A 27,131-nucleotide genomic window follows, 5' to 3' on the forward strand; every position below is an offset into this window, starting at 1 on the left:
CCCCCCCCCCCCCCACCCCAGATGATGTTTCTCTGTGTAGTCCTGGCTGTCCTGGAACTCACTTTGTAGACCAGGCTGGCCTAGAAATCCGCCTGCCTCTGCCTCCCAAGTGCTGGGATTAAAGGCGCACGCCACTACCGCTCGGCCTTTCTCCAAGTCTTAATTGCACTCCTCTGACTCCATCCTTCAACTCCAGTCTATTTTCTCTAAAAAATTAAGACATGGGAGTCTAAATGATCTGTCCCAGATTTGCCTCCTAATTTGAATAGGTGGATATAAAACCTTGTGTGTTGGAGAGAGCCTCTTGGGCTATCCTTTCCCCTTCAGCCTAGTTCTGGCTGCCTGGGAAATCCTGAGATGTGCTACTGTTGCTACTCTTTGTGATTGAGCAAAACACATACATCCTGTAGAAATCTTTTGAATCGTGATTTGGGGCCATGTGAAGTGGCTACTTACCTGTTCTTTCAATCCTTGTATAAAAACTTGAGTCATTAGCTCTAGTTGGCGTCCCAGCCCTTCACTGAGCACCTGCTACATTTCAGACTTTGTCCAGGGCTCGCTCTGATCACAGAAGCTTAACAGATGAGCTAAGCCTCGAAGCTAATTTTCTTTTACAACTGTATTTCTTTTCTGTTGAGAACTTTTTAACGCGACCCCCCACCCAACAAAAAACATGAGTACTTGGGGTCCTAGTTCAAACGCCACGTCCTCCACCCAAAATCTCCAGTTATCATGGTCAGATCTCCTTGTACCTCTTTAGCATGCAGGGTCTCCCAGCTCAGTGTTGTCTCCGGAGAGTGGCGTCCTGGTGGGCCTCCTGGCTAACATGAAGCTGGGCTGTCCGAGCCCTTATGCCTTCTGGACCCAGCAGCTACACAGCGTCCTCCTCCGAGTCAGCCAGTGCAGAGCAGTTTATATTGGAATATGGAAACGTGAAGGATTTGCTTTTCTGAACCACCTAAACATCTGAGATGTGGGCCTGAGAGCCCAGTGCGTCCTCCAGTTAATAAGGCAGAGTTTGCTTCGGAAGGGTCTTTAGACTGACTAAGTCTCCGGGACTCAGTTGCCTGTGATAGGGTCATAGAAGCTGGCTGTGAATGAGTTGACTTGGAATGAGTGAATCAATAATACATTTAAAGTTCTGGCAACCTTTGTGCCAAAAAATTTGTTTAAACTGTGTTTACCTTGAGCTGGGAAGGCTGTTCCTGTGGATGTGATTATTTTAATGAGAATTGGGAAATGAAAGACGATTGTTAGAGTTTCCTTGTTGGAAGAGAGAGACTAAAAATACCCAAGGGCTAATTGGGTTTGAATTAAGAGCCCCAGTTGTGTATTTGTTCTCTCCTCCGAGTCATGTGTGTTTTGCTCATTTTTTGGAGAGGGGAAATAACATAATTTCCTCCTCTGCTTCCTCCTGGCCCCTGGCCTTGCTTATGGCTTAAGGTTCAGATCCTGCAGTTTTCCATGCTTCCCCAGCCCAAGCCATTTTTTTCCTCTCCATTTTCTGGATGTTTGGACAGTACATTGCCATGTTTCTTACCATCTCTTGTGGGGCTTTCAGGCTTTTTCCTGTTTTTTTTTTTTTTTTTTAGGCCTCTGGAGGACTTCAGAGCCCCCACTTTAAGTGCCTCATCCCTAGTGAGCACAGCAGGGACCCCTCCCTTGTAAATGACCTTGTCCCTGCCTCTGCATACACTTGCATGCTAGTGATTAAGGAATGAGACCTGTGCTTCACTGCCATCTCTACAGTAGCAAAGACTGGTGAAGAAGTGGCACTAGAGTGAGTCTCTTTTGACCTCTTTCCAAGTCTAGGAAAGATGCTGTTATCCAGGAGGACTCTTGCCCTGGGGTAGCATGTTGGTGCCTGGACTTTTCTGGGGTATCGTCATCTTTAGAACAGATCAAGTTTTCTGAAGGTAGTCCTTGGCAGCACATCCGATTTACCATTGAATTCCAAAATGCTGTTTCCAGGCCACAAAGGCTTAAGTTCCTTCTATATGGCTTCCAGAGCTGAATCCAGTCCTTTTCCTTCCTTCCTGGGATTGGTTAGTCTCCTCGAGCCTCGTATCTGCTTCCTGGTGCTCTGTCTCCAGCCCTGGCTTTTGCAGTCACTTATGAAAAGAACCATCACTGGTCCAGCCCACCGTCCAGCTGCCACCATCGCTGTATCCGCCTGGTAGAAGGACATGTGTTCATAGTGTTTTTTTTTCTGTTGGGTGAGTCTCAGGCCAGTCTGTTGAGCCCCAACAAACTGTAGGGTCTCCATTATGATTTTGATAATGGGGTCCAAAGATTTTGGATATGATCCTAAGCATTTTTTGTACTAAGGGCATTGTAATAAAAATTTCTAGAAATCTCAAAAGAAGAATACCCATTTAATTAATTAATTAAATAATTAGCTAATTAATTTTAGTACTGGCAGTTGAACCCAGGGTCTCATGCATACTAGGCAAGCCGTCTACCTCGCTCAGTTACTAGAATGTGCAGTCAAGTCGTGTGGGTATCTTATCATGCCTTGAAATATAACACATGTGAAGTACAGTGGCTCCGTCCTCTTAGTGGTTACGCCTGACTGTAAAGATTAATATTTAGTTTTGAGTGACCAGGTATCATGAAATCTGTGAACACCGAGGTTGGTGGGCCAGGGTGTGGTGGTGGGAGGGTGTTTTCTGGATGCCAGCCTGGGTCTAAAGGAAGAAGCCTGGAGCCTGTGTGCCATGTCCTGCTCTAAAGCTGGACCTTTAACTTTTTATTTTTTTGTTCTGTTCTTGTCAGTACAGAACAGATGTCTTCATTTTGATTTCATCATAGTGATATTTTATCTATTTGGTAGCCAGTTAGAGACACAACTTTTCCAGTTAAAATGCAGCCCAAAGAATGTTTAGGCTATGAATGTATATGAACTTATGAGTTAAATGAGCTAAAATACTTTAGAAAATTTATTTATTGATATAGATTTTGTTGTACTGCGGTATGACACCTTTCTTCTCTTGGGGTGGCAGTTTGGGGCTTTCTCTGAGTTTAGATGCAGAAAAGGAAAGTGTAGTTCCTTTTTTTAAAAAAATCAAAAGAAAAGAAAAAAGCAGTTCTTTTAAATATAATTCCTGTGGGCAGCATGCCTTGACTTAATTCTTTTGTATCCTTTCTCACATGCTATATGATTGGCTCAGTTTACCTTCCGTGTTTGTTTGAGACAGGGTCTCGTGTTGCTGCAGGCAGTCCTTGAACTCTCCATGCACAGGAAGATGGCCTTGAACTGATCCTGCTGCCTTTACCTCTTGGGTGGCAGTGCTGGCGTAGGCCAAAGTGCAGTAAAGCCGTCCAAAGTAACAGTCCTAACACTGCCAGGATGAAGCTGCCCCTTGGGAGGTGGCAGAGTGACCGTCTCGTGGATGGTTGGTTTATGTGGTGCTGGGAATCCAGTTCAGGGCTGTATTCTTTTTTAAATTTTTCTTATTTCTTTGTTATTCATTTCTCTTATATTCCAATAGTAGCTTCCCCTCCTTCTTCTCCTCCCACACCCCCACATCCTTTCTCTTCCATATCCCTCCTCTCCTCAGAAAAGAACAGACTCCCGGGGACATGAACCAAACAGAATAAGCTACAGTAAGACCAGGTATATACCATCACATCAAGGCTGGACAAGGTAACCCAGTAGGAGGAAAAGGGTCCCATAAGTAGGCAGAAGAGTCAGGGACAGCCCCTGCTCCCACTGTTAAGATTCCCACAATAACACCGAGCCATAATATATATGCAGAGGACCTAGGTCAGACCCATCCAGGCTCCCTGGTCTCTCAATGAGTCCTGGTCAGTTGGTCTGTGGGCTGTATTCTCATAGTGTGTCCCTGACCCCTCTGGCTCTTCCTCTTGCTCCTCCTCAGGACTTTCAAACTCAGCCTAATGTTTGGCTGTGGTACTCTGCATCTGCTCCCATCAGTTGCTGGATGAAGCCTCTCTGATGAGGACTATGCTAGGCTCTGGTTCCAGCATACTCTGTAGGCAGGACAAACTGTTGGTCGAAGGTCTTATGGCTGAGTTGATGTCCCAACCCCTCCACTCTGGACTTTGCCTGGTTACAGAAGATGACCAGTTCAGGAATCTTTGCTTGGGTTACTCTGAGATTCCATGGACTTTCTTTTGTCCTCAGTCTCCATCTGTAGGGCCACACTCTTGTCCAGCAAGCGCGCCCAGCTGAGCCACACCCCTACCCGCTCAGTTATTGTTCTCTATTCTGTCTGTTTTTGTTTTTCTTTCTTACCCAGGTTTTAAAAAAAATAATTTTTAAAAATTCTGGTTGTGACCCTGCATTTACTTTGTGGTTTGGGGATTTGTGATAGACCTTCAACTCTGAGAATCGCAAACTCATTGTTAACAGTGCTGTGCTAGAGAGCACTGTGCTGAGGCCTCCACACCCCACACCTGCCTCAGGCCTACCTTTTGTCCTGAGGCCCCCACACCCCACACCCACCACCTGCTCTTTCCTTCCCTTTCACTTTGTCCTGGACATTTTGCTTCTCCTCCTTTCTTTTGAGGAAGGCTTACTTTGATCTCAGTCTTCTCTCGCCCTGAAGTTTGGATTGTTAGGGCGCTAACCAGTGTGGCTATGAGGAAATACCTTTATATACTTAACTGTCTTGGACTGTAAATTCAGAAATGTTTACTCTCTTGGGAAATATCACCTTGTTATAAATCAGTGCTCCGACTGCCCACCAGATAGATAGTCATGCTAACTTATCATAAGGGACAGCCTCATTCTTACATTGTTGGTACTTTTGCCTTGAAAAGTTTTATTGCAGTTTGGCCTATGCCCAGACAGCCATGCTGAATTAACTTCTTTGTAGAATGTAGTTATCTACAAAGTGTGCTTTACATGGAAGCCAACTTAGGGACTCTTCCTCAGAAAACAGAATCCCTAAGTTTCTCCCTTTCCTTCTCTTTTAAGTCTTCCTGAAGGCTGCCTTGCCTCTTGATCAGGCTGAAAATGACGTTAGATTTAGCAGATGGAGCTTAAGCATTTTTAACCACATTTTGGGGGGGGGGGGGTGAGGTAACTTAGTTTAGAAACACTGAGATATCAGAGCTGAACTAGAGTTAGAAAGGGAAAGAGACGGTCGAGGTTTTAGTTCTAGAAGAGAATGTTGAGTCTGAGCTATTTTGAAGAGGGCTGACTTGAGAAGGGGAATTCCCTAGGGTGGTTGAACAACTCTGGGATTCAGGACCACATGGGAGGGAATGCCAGTTTGAGAGCCTTAGAAGATGAGCATTTGAAACAGAAGGGTGGAATCATTTAACTTTAAGTTTAGGCGAGGTTTCTGAAACATTTGATACTGTTCTGTTAAACACTAGTTAACAGAGCGGTCCAACTGAGAGGGCTCGGAGCAGACCCGGTGTGTTTCCAAGCCAGCCATTTGGGCAGAGCTGGAGACACTGAAACCTGGGCTCCTCTTGGGCCTGTGTGCCTAGGTATCGGTGTGTCATGTTGGACTGAGTAGCTCAGGCTTCTTTTCTGCTCTGCTCTTGAGATGAAACAAACTTAGTAAGGAAATGGCAGGGTGGAGAACAGAGAGCATGGAGAAGGAAGGCCTGCTATTGCCCCTGATGACCACGCAGACAGAACCACTATGATTAACACTCTCCAGTAGAAATAAGGCTGAGGAGGAACATAAATACCAGCTGGGCTCTTTGCAGCATGCAACCCACCATTCTACCCTCACAGAAAATGACAGATGAGCCCCAAACCAAACTTTGGAAACTGAAACATGGTAAGAGTCAGGGCTGTTTGAAAATGTACAGCGGGGGCTAGAGAGATGATGGCTCAGCGGTTAAGAGCACCGACTGCTCTTTCAGAGGTCCTGAGTTCAATTCCCAACAACCGCATGGTGGCTTACAATCACCTGTAACGGGATCCAGTGCCCTCTTCTGGTGTGTGTCTAAAGACAGCTACAGCTACTACAGTGTACTCCTAAAGTAAATAAATCTTTAAGAAAAAAAGAAAGAAAGAAAATGCACAGTGGATGGTATCTTGGTGCTTGCTGGGCAAAGTTTGGTGCTCAGTAAGCGGCTGGGCGGCTGATCTGGCAGTCTTAGGAATGCCAGGTTGCCTTCATTCCTAAGGCTCAACTCCAGGGTGGAAGAGGTGAAGAAATCCCTGCTTTTCTTGGGGTCTGGCAGAAATTGTGCTCCTCCCCTGTGCTATCATCGTTCAGTCATAATGGCTCATCCATGTGTGTGGTAAATAATGCTGACACGTCACAGGATAATGAGAAACATGTGGACCATGACTGCTTTTAGCTAGAACTTCCCTAGAAGTTTTTTTAGGTTCTTTAATTATAGCGAGGTTTGGAGGCCTGGCATATGGCTTTAGTTTATACTTATAAATGGTGGCCTTGGGGGTGAGTGTGTGTAGAGTTGCCAGGGAGGAAGAAGAGTACGTCCAAGAAGGGGATTGTGTTCTTTAGGGGCATTCTTTTGGTCATTTAAAGAAGTGGAGATCTGTGTCTGTAAGAGTTAAGAGCGGTGGTGTTCCTGTGACTTGAGGAGGTTGTGTCTTAGAGCAAGGCAGCTTTGAAAGTGCTCAAATATTTTGGTACATTTTGATGGCAGTTAGAAATCAGTCACTTTCAAGAATCTTAAAAGAAGAAACGTCCCCCTTTTAGTTTTTTATCTTACACTAAAATTATGTCTGCCATTTGATGAATCAAGTCCTTGAGTAGTTAAGTACTGTTGGTTTTCTGTATCCATGGATTCAAGTAACCGTGGATCAAAAATACCAAGAAAGCCAATTATGTTTGCATTGAGCATGTACAGACTTCTCCCTTTGCCATTATTACATATAATAGCTATTTGTAGCGCTAGCATTGGAGGAAGCATTGTAGTCCTCCAGAGATGGTTTAAGGTATTCTGGGAGCTGTGCAGGAGTTATTTGGAAATACAACATCACTTTATATAAGGGGGCTTGAACATCCACCATTTGGGTATCCAGGGAGGGTCGGGAAGAGGAATGTCAGAGGATGCTGGAAGAAAAAAATTCTTCATAGATACCAAGGGATAATTATATTCCTATTTGGTCAGACAGAAAAAAATAAGCATTCAGCTTAGGTGTTTTGCCCACAGTAAACCCCTGGCAAAATTACATAGTCATTTCCCCCAACCTTTTATGTGTGTGTATCTATGGGCCAAATGCTGTTATTCCTGTTTGAAGTAATTTTTCATTATCTGGTGCTCAAATAATATTAGAGAAACAAAGCTAAACCCAGTCTTGGAACCAGCTGTATTCAACAATCCTAGAGGAGTTCCATCAATCTGTGTGGTGGGAAAACTTCTTTGGTAGGCACTGTAATGTACTTTCCTGCCTTGCATGCCAAAGACGACGATGTAAGTGGCATCTCTGAACTCTTATCTGCGAGTTGGAGAAGTGGGAGGGGAGGCAGGCGAGGAAGGAAGTCTAAGCAATGCTCCCCTTCCCTGCGTGAAGGTCATGGAGAGAACGAGAATCTGGATATTTGTGTGTCTTATGAAGCTCACCCCAGCATTGTCCTTGTTCAGAGAAAGTGCACGCATGCATTCATCCCGTCTTTCCCTGGTCATGTTACATATTAGATTTAAAGCTGTGGGCACGATACAGGGATTAATTGGCTAGAAAGCCCCTACCATGCAGGAACTTATATTGTGGAAGGGGATAACAACGCCTGCTTCTCTTTACTTTTAATCGTACGTTTTATTCAGCAGTCTGCTTAGTTTATTTACTTATTACATGCAAGACCACAGCTAAGTCAACCTGAGGGCTACAAAGTTAAGAGTGGAGTGGCTCGCCTCTGGTACCACACAACAGTCCACCAGGAGATAAGATATGGAAGCTTAGACTATCTTTGACCTCCTCTGTGCCTAGCCTCCCTGCCTCCAGCGACTGTGACCCGGCCAAAGGCAGAGGCTGGGTCAGTTCTGTCTCTGTCATGTCATTCTGGTGGTGTGAAGGTACATCCTTGTTTGTGCCAGTCTTGTGAGATTTAAAATGAGTAACATAAATGGGTTGTGGAAAATTCTAGCAAATGGAACTGTTCCTAGTTCTCAGTACTGCCTTTTCCGCTCCCAGGCACAGTCCCGCAGCGTGACACCATAGCGCGTCTTTGTTCCTAATTGGGACCCTGTGTAGTCCTTCTCAGGTCTCTTTCCATATGCCTTCTAGCAGCATGGAAATGCTTCTAAAGCCTCTGCCAGCCTGCTTCCCTGGTAGTCTGGCCTTTGTTTATGCAAATTCATTCTTTGGAACTAATTTTCCACCTCTTAAAATTTCTCTTCTCCGACTCCAGTTCCAGCCCTCTCGGGTCTCTGTCTTGCTCTGCAATGCTCTCCACATTATCGCGCGGCGTGAGCTATTCATGTCTGTTTCTTCTTTGCTTTCCACACAGAACTCACAAAAGAAGCCGAATGTTATTTTATATTCCCAGCTTGTTCTTGACACACTTTCAGTAAATAATGTCAACTTTCAGTAAGTAATGTGTTAACAAATGAGAATTAGGGACTTGACACAAGTATTTATCATATTGCTCAGTTTTTCATTTTTTTTTTTTTCAATGAAAGAGGGACATTTATCTTGTTAGTAAAACTCAAGGAGGGACAGACCAACAGGAGGACTAGCCTCAGTGTCTTGAGAGGGAAGTTCTGTCATCATAAGGTAGGATGAGAAGCGGGGCACCAGGCAGTGGCCAAGAACTACTCCATAGTGCCCAGTGGGTCTTAAGATCCATCTTGCATTGTGAAGCTCTGTATTTAGCTTCATAGTAGTCACAACTAGGTGGTATTTGAATGTGTTTTGCTAATGTTTGGAAAAAAATTTTTATTATGTTGACGCTTCCTTAAATTGATAATGCTTTCTCATCATATCGAAATGCTTGAGTGTTGCCCTGAACAATACAATCTCAACATTATTTAGTTGTGGACATGGCAATGTGACACTTTCTCTTTGGTTCTCTGAATTACTTAGGTTTTAATAGAAAGACATGCATGTGCAGGAGAGATAAATAAAATTTCATTTTAAGCTAAGTAAATCAGTGTTATTTGCTTAGTAGAGAATTCATGGTGAAAGGTAAATGGGCCAGAAAGGATGGATATATTGATTTGTATACTTTGAAAATTGACAAGAAAGGACATGTGATGACTTATCTGTTACTTGAAGCAAGTCACAGAGGCCCTTAGCCCTCTGATAAGCACATATTAACCAGATGAATCCCCCCACATTTTTTCTTGCAGCTTTGCTTTGTCGGATGAAGCATACAGATCCCTCCGTGATCAAGATAAAGATCAATGCATTCTCATTACTGGGGAGAGTGGAGCAGGAAAAACAGGTGAGACCACCACCAAACTGACCTTGCCCTCTCTGGAAGGCAGATGCTGCTGAATGACAACAGGAAAGGAGCCAGGTGACCCTTGGCAGCCAGGTGGCCCTTGGGAGCCAGGTGGCCACAGCTGCTGTGCAGGACTGATGCCCACAGTTGGTGTTCTGTGGGCAGCACATCTCTCAGGTGAGGTCTCAAGGCACCATCAGAGTACCATTCAGTTTTAAGTCCTAGTACTGCTTCTCAACCTTCCAGTGCTGCGACCCTTTAATACAGCTCCTCCCAACCATAAAGTTATTTTTGTTATTATGGAATTTTGCTCCTGTTAGGAATTTCAGTGTAAATATCTGATATGTGACTCTTGTGAAAGGGTCGTTTGATCCTCTTTCCCCCAACACCAAAGGGTTTTCGACCCACAGGTTGAGAACCACTGCTCTACAGTCTTTTGATCTTAAAGAATTGAGATTACGTAGATGTTGTCCCATGCATGCAAGGGCAGGCTGTGCTTCTAAATGGACTTCAGTGTGGTCCTGAATGAGGAAATGGTTTTAATTCTGGAAAGATTTGGAAGTACTATACTCTGTACTCAAACTCGGAAAGGATAAAACTGTAGCAGGCATTGGTTTTATTTGTTTGTTTGTTTGTTAAAACAGAAGGGCAAAGGGGTTTGGGGTAGGGTGGGATTTTCATGTTTCTCTGTAAAATTCGTACAGATGAGAATCTCATAACTGGTCTTCCTCAGAGGATGCAGAAATGTGGCTGTGTTTCCATCTTGTATGTTAATTTAATGATTAGACTTAATGCTTTCTGAGTCCTCGTTGATCAAGAAAAGAAACTTTCCCACAATTGTGCAGTCACCTGAATCCATCTTAGCTCTGCCTTGAAAGCTTCCCTCTCAGCTTTAGGATGGCTTTTCCTGCATCTGACTCCTTGCACTTTCTCGTGGAGCACCCCTTCCCCCTGTAATGAGCAGTGAAGTGGGAGGTAAGTGGTCAGCTTCTTTCCTCGAGCCCTCTGGAGACACACTGCATGGATTCTTTGGGTATGGTGCAGGCTGTGGCTGCAGAAGGGGCAGATATGCCGGAACCCCCAAGTCACACAAGCATAGTGTCATGGTTGGAAGAGATTTTAGTCACGGCCCATCCCATGTAAAATCTTCCACATGTGGCAGCCAAACCTCTTACGGTTTTAATAGTGTATTTGACTTACAGGTTCAACTAGTAAGTTTTTCTTCGCCTACGTCTGTCTCCCAAGTGCTAGGGTTTCAGTGTTCACCACCATCCCCAGTCTTAAGCTAGTATTCGTGGGCAAGATTATCTTTTAGAAAACAAACAAACAAAACTCATGTTTTTGTTGTTCTTGTTCTGACTGAACTTTTGAGGAACTGGTACATCCTTGTTTTGCCTTTTCTCAGAATTACTATCATCCTTGGGTGGTCATAGCAGTAGTTATTTTTTTTACTCTGAGCATTTGAGATGGGCTTGGCACCATATGTACCTACTACCCATCTTTATGGTGGAGAAATTGAGACACAAAATGGTTCAGCAGTTTTCCTAAATATCTCTTTTACACTTACTGTTGCTGTGATAAAAATACCTTAAGGGAGAAAGGGTTGATTTTTAGCTCAGAATTCCGGGTTATAGTCCATCATAGCAGGGAAGTCCCGAGAGCTTGAGAGAACTGGTTACATTATATCCACAGTCAAGAGCAGAGAGGGATGAATTAATTAATTCATGACTGTGTTTATTTGCCTTCTCCACTCATACAGGTCAGGATCCCTTGCTTAGGGAATGGTGCCACCCACAGTGGGCATGTCTTCTTACCTCAATTAACATAAGACACTCTCTCAGAGACATAGCCTCAGCCAAACCTGCTCTAGACAATCCATTGACAGATTCTACAGTGTATCAAACCTCTACACTGAATGTATACAGTGAGTTACAGCAGGGCTGGGATTTTGAATGTAGGTAGTATAGTTCAAGAGTTCTAAGTTTTATCCCCTGTTTTTAAACGTGAATCATTCTGTCTTGGTGCTTCTTTTTGAGCCCTGAACTAGTATTGCCCCTTTGGTAGGTCCCCCTCTCCTAGTTTCTGCAGTCTTTTTAAAAGAGGAATTATGTTTTGTGTCTACGTTTAGTCAAGTGATTAAATGAATCTCATTGTTCAATTTGAAGAGCTAGCCTCATGTCTTGAGTAATTGGCAAAAATACCAGTTCTCCTGGAAATTGCCCAGAGTTCGCTATTTTAGTTATTTATAAGGTCTGCTGTAGAAGTTAATGGATTGATTTGCTTAGTGTTGGACATCTTTATCTCTCTGTAGTCTCTCCTTAGGTAGTTTTTATGTTCTCTCTAATTAATCGAATGTCTTCTGCATTTATACTTCCACTAGCATTGCTTATTTAATCTTTGAACTAATATATGTCATTTCTATGAGATAAGTACACCTATATGGTTATGATTCATTTCAAACTAACCATATGTAGAATAGATTTGATTTTTCTTTTTCTGTTTACTATTCTGCCTTCAGTGAATTAGACTATATTGTGTCATAACCTTGTTATGGGGATATACCTGTCAGTACTTTCAATACCATCCTCTTCTGTACCTTACAACGGGTCCACATTTATTTCCATCAATCTGTCTCTGGGAAATACCGCATACGAGGTTGTTCTTCTCTTCTTTTTGTTCACGTGGAGCCTCGAGTCCAAGCCACCAGCCGTGATTTCCCCTGAGTACTATTCACAGCCATTCTAAGGAGTCTCTTGTTCCCTTCGTATACCCCAATCTCTTTTATAGACATTGTTTTTTTGTCTGTTCAGATTATGAGAACTTTAACATGAAGAGTCACTGTGGGGGGATATGATTTACTTTTTACTTGTCTCTTCTTATTCTTTCACACGAAACAACGTTAACTCCTAGAAGCTACTACAGTATCCTGTCTCTTTAGAATGGCCAGTGTAAGTGGTGGTGAGCAACACAGAGCTAGTTAAGTGTTGATATGCTTGCTTGTTTATTTCTTTAGCTTTAAAAGCATAAGATGCTTTTGTTTGGCAAGCTGGCTTAGTTGCTTGTTGTCTTTTTTTTTTTTTTTAAGATTTATTTATTATTATATCTAAGTACGCTGTAGCTGTCTTCAGACGCACCAGAAGAGGGTGTCGAATCCCATTACAGATGGTTGTGAGCCACCATGTGGTTGCTGGGATTTGAACTCAGGACCTTCGGGAGAGCAGTCAGTGCTCTTAATCTCTGAGCCATCTCTCCAGCCCGCTTGTTGTCTTTATCTGGTAATGAGGTACCCCTTACCCCAGGGGTCTGTACTCTCGCTGTTCCTCATACCTCTCTCTCATCCTGTCCTTTTTGATTATGTCCGTTCAGTTCTTAGAGCTTCCTTTCTGTTTTCTCTTGGAAGGAATTCTTTATTCAGTCTTCTTTGTGACTAATGCCTTTTTATTCTGACCGAATCACTTTGTTCTTAAGTGAGTCATTTAGAAGTGGGCTTTGGTCACTTCCATAGGTCCTGGCCACTTCTTCACCTCCTTTGAGCATATTTCTAAGTCAACAGTTTCCTAATTAGCCTCAGCAATGTAGGGCATCCTTCTCAGAACTGTTAACTTTGCCACTTGTTCCTGAAGCCAGGTTCCATCTCTTGGTAGGCTTGTGACTCTTTTAAGACACAGAACAGAGGTGGATGGTGCTGCTTCATTCAGAAGAGTGGTGTTCACACTTTCTGAGAAGAAAAAAAAAAAAGCAAAAGCAAAACCACCTCATTCCATCAGTAGAGCGCCTGGTTGCATGGGGCTCTTCCTTCGTTGGGTCTGGTTTTCTGCTTAGCAGCTGCCATATTGGCTTCATGGCCTTGACCATCACCTGTAGTCCTTTCTTCCATTTCTGCTTTCCTGGATGGTTGCCTTCGTCAGGTTCTGGAAACAGAGTGTGGCTCTGCAGGACTGTCATATTTGCAGCACACAACGTAGGTGCTGCTCAGCCTGAAGCTGGGGGAGCTCTCAGTCTTAGTGTAGAGGCAAAGGCTGACCAGCTCTTGCTGACTGATATTACTAAAACAAAGGATATGTAGAAACATACAGACTCTAATAGTTCACATTAGCACCCATATACAAAACAGACCATCATAACTACACCTCTGGGAAGCTTCCTGGCACGGATTGGTAGGTAGGCTGGCTGGCTTTCCGCAGAACTGGTCCTTGGGTCATCTTTTAACAATGCCCCGAGGTTACTGGAAGCATCTGGCCTGTTTTTGAGGTGTTGTGCTTCAGCTGGCCATTACTAGCAACTTGTGGTGTGGAGAGGTGGTGCTGCACTCCAGAACAGCTGGTGTCCATACCCACTCAGCTCCACTCTCGGTAGGCATTAACAACTAAGCGCCTCTCTCATGGATCTTAATGGCATCTCCTACACCCAGTCCCTGTGGAGGTCCAGGCTTTGGTGGTCATCATCCCTTTTTCTGTGTTTCTATATTTTTAAAACTGGTCATTGAAAAGTTGCCTCCAGTTTGACTATGATGATAAGTTCTAACAAGACTCTAAAATACAATAAAGCCTAGGATTTGTGTGTGTTTAAAAGTCTCTGTTTCATGGAATTGTTTATGAGAAAATGATAGAAGTTAGATATAGAGGTTGCATTATGAGGAATTTGGGAAGGAGGAGAGAAGCCAGACTCCATTTGAAATCGTCATATTCGCAAGTTTAATAGTTTTAATTCTGCACACATGCAGCTATTTAACTTTTGTTAGTAGGTACATGAGATGGAATAGAATTGTCATTTACAAAGAGTCTAAAATGTACATTACATAGAGTATTTTCATTTAGAATCTCTATACTTAGTAGTTTAGACAGAACTGCCATGCAGTGTCAGAGGGCTTATTTTATATAAAGTAATTAATTTAAATGGGTCATGAAAACCCCTTGGCAGATGATGATGTTAGTAGTCATAAACACTGGAGATGCTCTTATGCTACTGGGTTATATAATATGGGCTTTTAGGGAGAGGCATGAACTCTTTGAGTGCTTTGGGGGTGCTGTTTAATTCATCACTGCTGTGCTAAATAAAAAATTCATCATGCCTTTTAAAAGTGCCCAGCTATTTCTAGGCAGTGAACTTGGAGTTCACTCCTGTGAATTCAGATCCTTCATGGCAAACTAGTCAAGCTTCAGGAGCAGGAGCACAGACTATTCAAGCTTCAGGAAGTAGCACAGGAGGGAGCCATCTGATCAGCATGTCTCCCAGGACATGGGTACATTCTGCACCTGAAACCACTATCCTGACATAAGCAAACATTCCAAGTTACTGGAATTGCTAGCTTTACAGTTTCACCCATTTCCAGGAAATCGTCAGCTGTCTGCTCACAGAGTTCTGGAGCTTGTCTTGCCCATCGAGACCTTTGGGTCTAAACCCCAAATGACCTGGGTCCAGTTTATGTGTGCGGTAGCTCTCCGACTGCCGCCACAAGGCTCTGACTTAAGCATTGAAAACACCATGCTGGAGAAGAACAACTAAGCAGGCTCGGGGCCCAGACGCACCACGCTCTATTCTGCTTCTTCCTGACACATGTATTTTATGTGAATCACCATAGAGTCTTTGGCTCTCTCAAGATGGTAGATTACATAAGATTTTATTTCAGTGAAAATGTTACAAGACACACTCCTCTTGTAGTAAAGCCTGCATCTCTCTCTTCTTTTTCTATGTTTTATTTATTTGTTTGTTTGTTTGTGTGTGTGTGTGTGTGTGTGTGTGTGTGTGAGACACATGTGCCATGTCATATGTGTAGAGGTCAGAGAATAACTAGGAGGGATTGAGTCTTCTCCCACTATATGTGTCACAAGTATCAAACTCTGGCTGCCCGGCTTGGCTGTAGGCACCTTTACTCATTAAGCCATTTTGCTGGCTCCGTGACTGTATTTCTTATCAAAAAATTCTTGTCTTTAGTTTTCATTGATGTAGTTTCTGGTGGCCTGTCTGATTGGTTTGGATATGCTGTAGCTGGGTTGTAAAGCCCTGGGGACTCTAAAGGAAATGTACTTCTAAGTAGCAGAAGGGTTGTTTCATTGAACACAAACATGGCTTCATTGGTGTAGCTGTTCTTGGTTGGTTGGTTGGTTGGTTGGTTGGTTGTTTTTAAAGCCAGGATCTCACTATATAGCCTTACTTGTCCTGGAAGGCTGGTTTTGAATTCAGAGATTCATTTGCCTCAGTCTCCTGAGTGCTGGAATTAAAGGTGTGCACCACCACCACCTGGCAGGCATTCTTACTCTTAACTTCTCTCAAACACCAGACCTGTGTAACAGCTGGGTCTCTAGAACAACTTTGATATTTTAATCACAAAGACAGACAGGTAGGTAAATATGTCAGAACCCCTGCCCTCACTGAGTGTGTTTGTGTGTGACTTATTTGACCTTATGTGACATGCATGCTATTACATTGCATCTGTGAATGCAACTCTTGCAGATGTCTACTAACTCTTACACGGACTTACTAAAGCTTTGTGACCAAAAGCTTATGCTTATAAGTTTGCTTATACTTATAGCCCCATCTACCCAGCCCTGAGACTGAATCCAAGCAGAGCCCACTTGATGAACATACACAGAGCTTTTAACACCTTAGGGAGTCCCATGTCAGGATCATGTGTCTGTTTTCTTTTCCTTTTTCATTCACCTACCACCATTATAGAATGTTCTCTCAATAAAAGTCATTGTATGCGAATTCATTTTAACTTTAGTTATGGGACACATAGGTAATAACATTATTCAAACCCAAGGCCAAGTGCCAATGAATACAGACAAGTTACTTATTTTTTTTACCCTTATAGGCCTTTAAAGTCTCCAGAGTAAGTTATCTGTAAGCTCTTTTCATTCCTTGTAGGAATAAATTATACCATAAGCATCCTGAGCTAGAAGTGCCTTATTATAGGTCACCTGTCTGGTAATGCAGAATATGTGCTAAACCTTAAACGCCCTACCATGCATGTTCTAGGAGAAGAGATCTTGGCCTTGAAAATCCTATTTTGTCTAACTGTTAACAGAGCTGCAGGTTCAAGTTTCATGTAGACATAAATTTGAACATGCCTGGGTTAGATAACGTGATGCAATCCTCATTGATTTGAAGCTGTGTGGTTACATTTTGCCAAGTTTAAGACTCTGTATTTGTAGACTTACCAGTCAGTAATTTAAAAACTAGACTTTGAACCCTGGAAGAATGATATCCAAATCTTCCCTATCTTCAGCCGTATATGTTTCCTTTATAGGGGTTATTGCATGAAGATTTAGCTTTTATAAATACATAAAGATTTGAATACAGATTCAAATTTATTCAAACTTTCGGGCTTAAAGGAAAGGATGCTTCTCGTGTGATAAGCATGATCTCCTGTTCCCAGCAGAGAGAGGCATGAAAATGGCCGTACGACACAGCCGTGCGGCTTGTCCTTATATTTACGGCTGTTTTTAAAAGCAGCAGCTGTCTCATGAACTACTTATGTTAAAGATGAGATGTTGTGTCAGTGAAAAAAAAGTAGGACTTATCTCTTTTAGACAGCATGGCTTTATTTGAAGAAAGAATGTGCATGTCTTTGTTTGTGAGGGCATGGCATGGCGGTCAGAGGACAACTCCAGGGGCTACCCCTTACCCTCTACCTTGTGACTTCTGCATGGGCTACAAGGATGTCAACCAAAGTTGGTGGGCATGAGCAGCAAGCGTTTTTACCCCACTGAGACGTCTCCTTGGCCTCCTGGAAAAGATTTATTTTTAATTCCTGTTTCTAGAAATGAATTATTAAAATGAGTTGTGTAGTAGAATTCCTTAAGGAAATTAAGAATGTGAGCATGCATACTTTCTACCAATTTAGAAATAAGTTGTTAAAATTTGAGTTATGTCCTTGAAATATACTTAAAAACTATTTGGATTGTTTTAAGTATATTTTAAAGCTAATAAAAAGCGACTACCTTCCATTGGATTAAACCATCTTTACCTGTCAGTAGGTTCTGTAGGTTTATGTGCATTGGAATAGGTGGTGTAAATCCAGTGCACATTCCACAAGGTCTGCTTCCAGACTTAATCCTGCTTCTTTCTGGGCCACCCATAGGCTCCAAGAGGCCACATAAGGTCACGTGTCACCAGTGGGCTCTTGTTCCGTCCCCTTCCCTTCTTCCCCAGCTTCTTCTGGACCAAAACAGGATTTCCAGAGGAGCCATTGTGGTTGAGTCTCAGGCTTGACTGAAGAAAGCTCCAGTTACTGGAATAAACAAAGTAGCCTGGGCCTTTTATGTTTTATTTTAGTTTAACTAACAGAAAACTTATCATTTTATTTTATTTAAAGCATAGTTTAAGAGAGTTATTTTGCTATAAATAGATTCAGTTTGCTAGCTTTGTAAAAAAAAAAAAAAAAAAGACCAGAAATTTATCTCAAAAAAAGGAGACAATCCCTAATATATATGAGTGTAGTGGTGTGCAGTGGGGCAATGAATGGTACTCATGGTCCTCTGGAGACAGAAAATGAGGAAGGGCCAGGAAGTGTGTTGTATGACAGTGACTGTAGATGTAGACACCATTTCTAGAGATCCTGTACAGAGTCCAAGATCCAGCAGACAGGATGTCAGCATCTATCAGACCTAGAAAGAGGACTGCTAGTTCAGATCAAGGGTAGAGGGAAATTTGGCCACTAAAGACTTAAGGGAAATGCAGTAAGTATACAGCAAATCCCTGAGAATAATGGAATATATGTTTGGGGACTGTCTTGGGGTTTTCAGTGCTGTGAACAGACACCATGACCATGACAACTCTTATAAAGGAAAACATTTAATTGGGGCTGGCTTACAGTTTCAGAGGTTGAGTCCATTTATCATCATGGTGGGAAACATGGTGGGAAAGCATTCAGGCAGACATAGTGCTGGAGGAGCCATGATGTCTATGTCTTGATCCTCAGCCAGCAGAAGAAGGCAGCAGTGTACCACACTGGGTGGAGCTTGAGCATAAGCAATCTCAAAGTCTGTCCCCATAGTGACATACTACCTCCAACAAGGCCCTAGTTCTCAATAGTGCCAAGTCCTATGGGTCAAGCATTCAAACACATGAGTTTATGGGGCCATTCCTATTTAAATCACACAGAGACTTTGAATAAAGGCTGTTTCATGTGATCTTGTAAAGATAAAAAGATCATTGTACTTTTATGGTTGTTAAAAGGAGGTAGCAATAGTGGATCATCACAGACTGCTAGAGAGTTTGTATGGATCCATTTGGATTATCCAGAAAGGAAACTGGATTGAGATTTAACACACCCTCTACCTACAGTTCTTAAGACTCCCCTAGTTTGTTTCTTTCCTTATGCCATAAATGCTAATACTCCCAAAGGACACCAGAACCTTGTTGCAGGAATATTTAAAAAATTAATCTACCCCGCAAACTCTCTTTCCTGTTGGATCTTGTTCTTGAGCTGGTACCGTCTGGCAGCACCATGTCCTGGTGGGCTCTTATTATTTTCTCCCAGCTAGCAGCAACATCTCACTTACATGCATCTCTTTACATTACCCCCACAATCGTTCACCTAACACCTAGAACCCAGTAAAGCATGACTCTTAAGGCTTAATTGTCTAATCAAGTTTATATAATAATAAGATCACAATTACAAGATGCCAATACAATAATTTCAATGCCAAATGATAAAGACAAATTTTGACCCAATCAATTTAACCTTGTAAAAACCTTAGCCTGGTTATAACCATGCAGGGTCTGACTCGTCATAACTCTGACTCCATGATCAAGCCGCTCTTTTCTCCCTTTGACCTTTGTCTTCCTCAACTTCTAGCTCCACCTCTCTATTCCTGTCCAATCACAGACCTGTCACTGCCCTAATGTGATTGGACAGAGAAAATGCTGCAACAGAGCCTTATGACCTATATATATTCTTGGAGCTTCTCACTTCCTGTTAGTTGACGCTCTATATTGTTCAGGCATCCCCATGCAATGCTGTTCAGCTTGGGGAGATGGAACTATAATCTATCTAAAGCTTCCCATGAGAAAGAGCCATGCCAGGGCAGTCTTAGTTCATCCATTTGCAGGTGCATCATCACATGCCTGAGAAGGGCTTCATGCCTATAGATAGTAGTACCAAATAAAGATTTGAAACAATGCTAGATTTGCATACCCTATCTAGCCAAACCTTGTAGTTTGTTCTGTTGGCTCTTAGTTGAGCATTTCCCAGATGTTGAGCATGGATTATTGGAACTAGACACATGGACAGACTCCATGGCAAATAAACGTGAGGGATATGTAGCATTCTAGAGCCCCTTTGGAGTTCTACAACATGCAGGAGCATAAGAAAGGCTTTAAGAAGCCCTCTGATAGGGACAACTTGCTTCACTGTATTTCCCTCGCTGGGGACCCACATTCATTGGCCTTCAATCACCTCCTCTTTGAACACATGCTGATATGCTAGTCCTTAGAATTAAGTGTTAAAGGGGGTGGTTCTGTCTAGAAGATGGTTCGAGAGTCATTGACTGGCAAGAAGAATAAAACAAACAGAAACAGAACTTGTCCCTCTCCCTGTGTTAGCTAAGAATTATCTGCTCTGTGTGATGGGTTTTTCATCAGCTTGACTTTCGGGGTTACGTATAAAATATACAAAAATGACTGTCCAAAAAGGATCGTAAATCCCCATTAGCTGCTCATTTTTGGAATTGATGAATAATCAGCCTGACCTAATTGTGAACAAACTGATTTGACTCAGAAGCTATTTTGAAGGAAAGCAGTTCTTTTAAACTTCAGAAATACATTTAGCAAAGATGTACAGATGCCCAAGTTATTTTTGGCTTGAATTACAAACAGAACATAGTTGTATGTGCTTGATTACTCTGAATGTGATTCTCCTGAGAGTTTTGTTGACCATGTAACTTAGCTTTTGTTTTTAACAGCTCAGAAATAACCCATATTCAAACTGAATTGATGATATGTCAGTTTCAAATGCACAGCTGAAAACGTTTCCAAAACATGTGTCTACCCAACAATAATGATGTTTGGAAATGCAGCTAGTGAATCCTCTCTCCAGATATGATTCAGAGATTCTTTATAATTGAGTAACACGGCTGTTTCTCTCCACAGAGGCCAGCAAGCTTGTCATGTCCTATGTCGCTGCAGTGTGTGGAAAAGGAGCAGAAGTTAATCAGGTCAAGGAACAGCTTCTCCAGTCCAACCCTGTCCTGGAAGGTAGGAATTTCATGTTTGGTCCCTGTGATTTGAATAGCAAACCGTGTTTTTGGTTCACTTCAACTGCCCAATGTCCAGGGAGGGAAGAGGACACAGGTCAGCCAAAACCTATTGAGGAATTAAACCCCATCCTTGTGAGGTGTTGTTTCAAGTACTGAAGAGAGGCAAGAGCTTACTCACGGAAAAGGAACTTTCCCATTTAAAAACATATTTTTGCCATTCAATTTTTCTTTAACTTACTTTGGTTTGCTTTTAAGGAATTGACTGTTTTTTTGCAGTTGATGGGGCAGTGATGTTTTATCATTCATGGTAATGCCTGTGGCTGGTTATGTCTGTTGTCATGAAAATCAAGGACTAAAGAAAGCCCAAATGCTATCTATTTCTCCTAAGCTCTGTGGTTAGCTCTCCGGTAACTAGCTCATATTCTTGGAAGCTAGAAATCTAAGAACAAAATCCTACTAAGGTAGATTTCACTTGGAGGCCCCTTTCATCTTAGAAGCACCTCCCACCTTGTTCATGTGAGCTCTTCTTACTTGTTTCTAGGGAACAAAACTAGAAGTGAGCTCCCTGGTGTCCCTTTTCCATGTTCCACACACATAAGTGCCTCCCAAAGGCTTACCTCTCCATTCTCCAGGGTTAGAGCTTTAACATATGAATGAGGATAAAGGGCAAACCCATTGGCCTGTCATCAAGAATGAGTTAGAAGCCTGAGTTTGAGGACAGCCTGATCTACAAAGTGAGTTCCAGGACAGCCAGGGCTATACAGAAAAACCCTGTCTTGAAAAAACCAAAACATTAAAAATGAGTTAGAAATGAATTATTTCACCAGATGAAGAATGACATTTACCTTTGTTATAAACCATGCTTACATTAAGATGGCTCAGTGAGAAGAATAGTTGCTGCTCTTGCAGAGGATCTGGGTTTGGTTCCTAGTACATACATGGCCCCTTACAACTGTCAGTAACTCTGTTTCCAGAGTTACTTCTGGCTTTTGCAGACATCAGACACAGATGTGGTATATATATGTATATATATATTTATGTGCATGCATACACACATACACACATACATATATATGTGTATATATATACACACATACATATATATCTATATGCATGCTTGCCTGCATGTGTGATTTTATATATATCATGATATAATGTATGTATTATATATATAATGTATATATTATATACATATATATAATATATCATGATATATATGTACACATATATATAATATATACACACACATAAAATAAAAAAATAAGTAAACTTTTTTTTAAATCATGAAATTCCAGCTTTTCCTTATTGGAGGGATGCTGTTAAATTTGCCTTATAGTATAAGTCTGTCAGTGTTGTGACTAACACAGTTGGAGCACCAGTTGAATTTGGAGCTGCTGTGCTGGGTCTATCTTTGTTATGAGTGTGTGTCCTACCCTAGCATTTATGGCCTCTGCTTACTAGGTGCCAGTTACATCCTTGTATCTGTTGGGATAAAACATACCTCCAAACATTGGTACTGTCCCCCAGGGAGTCAAAAGCACACTTGTAGCATCTGGGCTAGAGGAATAGTTTGGCTCAACTCATTGCTCCAAGTACAGAAGGACAAGATTGAGGGCTAACGAAAGCCGAGCTGTCTTGGGATTGGTAGGCAACCCTTGACCTGGAGGGTCACAGTCCCTCCTTGTTGCCTTTTCTACTCTGGCTGTAGAAAGATGTCCTTCCCTCTGCGAAATCTTGAACTCTGAGCAGTGACTATGACTTTGTGCTTCAGAGAAAACACCATGCCCACTGAGGTGCCCAACTGGCAACATAGTGGCAACATAGGAGAAGCATGGAGCACTATAGGCTATTACGTTTTGATCTCTACTCCGTTTAGTACCTTAACTGGTAGAGTCTGTAAGAAGTGGTGTCTCTACATTTTATTAATCTGAGGTTTGGCCCTTTTGCTTCCTGCCTGTGCTTTTAGGTTCTGTGCTCTGCGTGAGCTATATTTCTGCACACGCTTATTTTAGGAATGCTGTGGTCGAAAGGAACCACGGAGTGGAATGCGGCAGCTTGCATTTTTGACTAGGATCTTTTTATTTGGTGGTATTTGAAATGAGGCTGCAGTGCAGGAAATGGAAGAAATGTCCATTGTGGGTGTGTGTTATCTTTTATGGGAATGCTTTGCTTTTTAACTGGAGCTGCTACTGTAAATGAATGTTTAGAACAACAAATTTTATTTTAAAAAAAGAAAAGACAAAAAACCCAACAACTGTGGAATGTGTCTCGGGTGTTCTGTAATGGAACACTTGTTTCAGATTTCCAGACTCACAGTAAAGGACTTGAGTGTCTAGGGTTGTGTTTGGTAATATGCAGCTCAGACTCGTTTGAGGAAAAGATGGTTTATGGTTTGCAGATGGGGCTCTGAACCAAGTTCTGGAGCAGCCCTTCACTTCCCCCTGACTGTCAAGCCCCAGTATGTTGATCTTTGTGTGTCAGCATCTTGAGCTGGGCTTTGGTCCTGTACTGACTTGACAGGCCTCCATTTCAAACCCGGCATAAAGGACTAGCCCACAAGAGCATGGGAAATGTCAGTTTAGTGGGGACCAGGTCAGTAGTCCTCTGTCATCAAGGTTGCGTTCACAGATGACTTCTGGTTGGCAGTAGGTTTGTGAGAGTCCCCTCTTCCTCAGCGAGTTTCCTTTGCTGAAGTGTTGTTTCCAGTGTGTCCTCTCTCAGTGTACAGCTTGTCAGCCGAACTTCTTTCGAAGTGAGAGTTTGGTGTCAGGAACTTATCAAACCATAGTTGGCTCAAGCATCTCTAATATAAGGAACCTTCTCTGCTGACTTTGTAAATTTTGTCTTAATCTACCTTGAGGCAACTATGTGATGTTTGTTTGATTGTTTGTTTGTTTGTTTGTTTGTTGAAATGAGGTCTGGCTAACCTAGAACTTACTATGTAGAGTAGGCTGGCCTTCGGCTCAGAGATCTGCCTCCAAGAGTTGGGATTAAATGCTTGCACCACTGTACCTAGCCAATTATGTGTTTTTAAGTAAAAAGCTTGATATGGGACCAGTAAGATGGCTCAATGGGTAAAAGTACTTGCCACCAAGCCTGATTTCCTGAGTTCAGTCCCCAGCACCCATATGGTAGGAGAGAACCAACTCTTACGTTCTCCTCTGACTCCCATGTGCCCACCTCCAGTAAATAATAAACAAACAGATGGTTTTTAAAAGACATAAAACATTGATTTAACAAGAAATACCACACATTGGGTTTGGCTGCTAAATGGTCAAAGTTGGTCTCTCCTAAGAATACCTCCTTCTCTCCAGGTGACGCTGTCAGGACTAGGTGGCCTCTCAAGGTCTTGTGCTCTGTGACACTTCTTTGTCACCCCAACCCTCATTTAACTTGGTGAAGCCATGGAGGCATCAGAAATGCGGTGTCTAACCCCTTATTCAAAAGGTTCATTTCATTTAACCACATTCTTCAGGAATGGTGCTGCTAGTCTCAGTTGTGACTCCTCGTTGCCAACACAGCTTGGGTTGGGGAGGGGGGGCTTGGTAGAAATGCAGAGTTTTGTGTCTTCCAGGGTGTACTGGGCCGGACTGGGTTCCCTTCAGGGTTTTCGATGTTCTGTCAGGGCATCCACAGGGAGCCTCTCTACATAGGTGACTTGTACCCACACTACTCTGTTCTCGCTTTCCATCACCCCAGCCTGCCTTGTGAGTATCTGTGTACAGGCTTGGTGAAGCAGTCCGTTTGTCTCCTAACTATGCTGTCACCTGTATTAAACAGGATTGTTCTGTGCCTGGGGCAGAACCACCCCGCAGTTCTCATGGGCCCTCATTTCAAAGGGCGTCCCAGGGCAGATTGGTCTTCTTGAAGCAACTAAGATCAAAACAACTTGGATTGTGCATTTTGGCTTACTTTAGTTCCCTTAATGTTCTAGAAAGTTTCCTATAGGTCTGCCTGTTAGGCATGAGCTAACAAAGTATGTATTGTTTTTATCTTATTTTAAATGACTCATTTTCTGACTCTCAGTATAGTTCTTACTGTACTGTAGTTATGTAACCACATTTACATAAATAGCTTTATTTCAAAATTCAACAGTTTTCAGTTTCACATGCCTCCTGCCATCTATATTCCTCACCCATGTGCAGCAAACCTATAATAATAGAAAATGATTTCTGGAATAACCCTACTGGTAGTTTGGCGGAGGACTAGGCATCTGCCTGCTGCCCCACTAGGTTCCTGACTGAAGGAGCTAAACAGTGTCAACCTAGGCAAGATTAAGTTTAGAGTCATACTTGAGACAATGCCGAGATCCAAGCCTGTCACTTGCTCTTTCCCTGTGTATTGATAATCACTGGGGGAAGTTTAAGAAACCGATTACGATCTCTGCCAGATAGATTTGCGTGGGAATTGTGTGTAGAAACGCCATCACTGCGAGCTGCGCTTGCCCGGGTTTTATCCCGTCCAGTACTACGGTGGCTTTATGTTTCTGCTCTGTGTCGTTTTTTCCATCAGCTTTAATGATGCGTCTGTTTTTTTCTCACTAGCATTTGGGAATGCCAAGACTGTAAGGAACGACAACTCATCTAGATTCGTGAGTATTTGTATAAGCTTAAGTGCTAACACTAATATTTAGCCCCTGTGTGTTTAAACAAGCAGATGTTTAATATTTCTTAATACACACATCTTTAAAGTCAGAAGGCACCCAGCCCCAGTCGAAACCACTGTAAGTTATGTAAAAGTTCTTTGTTTGTTTTCTGAGAATTTTTTCTTCTTCTTCTTCTTTTTTTTTTTTTTTTTGGAGTAGCCAAGTATTTTTATCATGTTTTCTCTTCATCTTTAATCAAAAAATTACATGAGTTTAAAGAAGGCTATTTATAATCATTTCTTACTCATCTAGAGTTTGATATTTAGAAGTCATAATTAAGACTCAGAAATTCAGTAAAAAAGGAAGATCGAGTGAGTGTTGTTTGTATACTCTGTCGCCTTTGTCTCTTATTCGATAACCTCAGAGAGGATGGGATGTATTTTAAAACTTCTCGGCAGTAAACCCACTAGGCTTAGTAAGTGCGAGGGCCTGGGAGAACTGAGTACTGAAAGCTGAAGCTAATTGATGTCTTGTCGTGCTGGAGTCCGGCCCTTGCTGCTCTTCTGACCTCCACTCCTGTTACTCTCTAGCATGTGCCTGCTTGTTGGCGCGCTTGGTCCTCTCCACCTCACTTCAGACCCCTGATCTTCGCAAAGATACAAACACTACCTGTGTTTTTGCTTTTTGCGGTGCTGGAGACTTCGTGCCTGCTCAAGTTATACCTTGTAGTACCCCACTTTTTCTCCTCTCTGCTTCTTTTGGTTACAGGGTTTTGTTAAGTTCCTCAGGCTGGCCTTGAACTCATATTGTAGCTTAGGTAGGCCTTGAACTCTCTCATTTCTGTTGCCTCAGCATCCTGAGTAAGTGGGATTATACATCTGTATGATTTGGCCTGATTCCATGAAGGGATTTTGATATTTTTTTTTCTTCTGTGGTTTAACCAGATTTTTATATTAAAAGATCGTTTACTTGAGTAATCTTGTCCATTGCCTGTACCATTGGTAATTTCTGATGCTTCCCTACCAGAGATTCTCCCTGCCCCTACCTCAGATCCCTCTTGGCCTTCTTATACAGGTTGTCCAAAGCTTAAATAAAGAAATGGTGTCTATGGAGATAGTTTTTGTAACTTAGAAAGTAGGAAGCTAAGTAAGTTCTTAAACCCAGGCAGATGACTATATTGTTTAAAAGGTCATTATAGTGCAATTTAAGATCTAGTGAATGGGTTGGTAGGTGATTTATCTTATTAACTAGCTTTAAAGAAATCCTCTTATAACATGAGTATTAGGATTTGAGATTAACAGTTGATTAGAGGCTAAATCATTTCATGCCTAGCTTCTGGTAATTTCTCTGCCTTGTCGTCTATGACTTTGATTAATAACACACTCAAATACATGTTATAATTTTATAATTGGACTCTATGCTATTTTGTGTGTGACTGATATTGCTTGACAGTACCGACTGACTATGTTAAGGTCGGTTAATCTAGAATGAATTTGTTGATCACTTTACTGAGAAATCTGACAGAGCCTGTAATTAAGACATATTGGTCGTAGCTGACACTGGTAACCAGTGCATTCAAGGACATACCTCAGTGTCTCCCATATGCCCCAGTATTTTTAGTTTGACTTCTGGAACTTTTTTTCCTTTAAGAAAGAGACAACAGTGTTTAGAGCTTCATTAGTGTTACTGCCTTAGCAGTGTGTGAAACATCTACTGTATGCGGACTGCTAAGTGAGATAGGCTCTGGAAGGAAGAGGAGAGCACTTGTACTGTCAGAAAGTGGTTCTGTCCAGCCTCTCGTTCATTACGATTTTTGTTTGTTTGATTTTTGAGACAGGGTTTCTTTGTGTAACCCTGGCTGTTCTGGAACTCTCTCTGAAGACCATGCTGGTCTTGAACTGAAAGAGATACTCCTGGGCAGTGGTGGCACACACCTTTAATCGCAGCACTTGGAGGCAGAAGCAGGCGGATTTCTGAGTTCGAGGCCAGACTGGTCTACAG

At 42.3% G+C, this 27,131-nt stretch overlaps 1 protein-coding gene across 3 annotated transcripts in view; it reads left to right on the plus strand.

Moving 5' to 3' along the window:
* The window catches only part of Myo1b (myosin IB), a 170,520-nt gene that overhangs the window by 74,425 nt on the left and 68,964 nt on the right, over positions 1–27,131 (plus strand). For all 3 annotated transcript variants that reach the window (XM_031367437.1, XM_031367438.1, XM_031367439.1), the window contains exons 4-6: positions 9,250–9,344; positions 20,439–20,543; positions 25,090–25,136. In XM_031367437.1, the coding sequence (XP_031223297.1) occupies positions 9,250–9,344; positions 20,439–20,543; positions 25,090–25,136 (247 nt within the window). The remainder of the gene's footprint in view (positions 1–9,249; positions 9,345–20,438; positions 20,544–25,089; positions 25,137–27,131) is intronic.

The sequence above is a fragment of the Mastomys coucha genome, unplaced genomic scaffold (assembly GCF_008632895.1).
Source record: "Mastomys coucha isolate ucsf_1 unplaced genomic scaffold, UCSF_Mcou_1 pScaffold14, whole genome shotgun sequence".
NCBI lineage: Eukaryota > Metazoa > Chordata > Mammalia > Rodentia > Muridae > Mastomys > Mastomys coucha.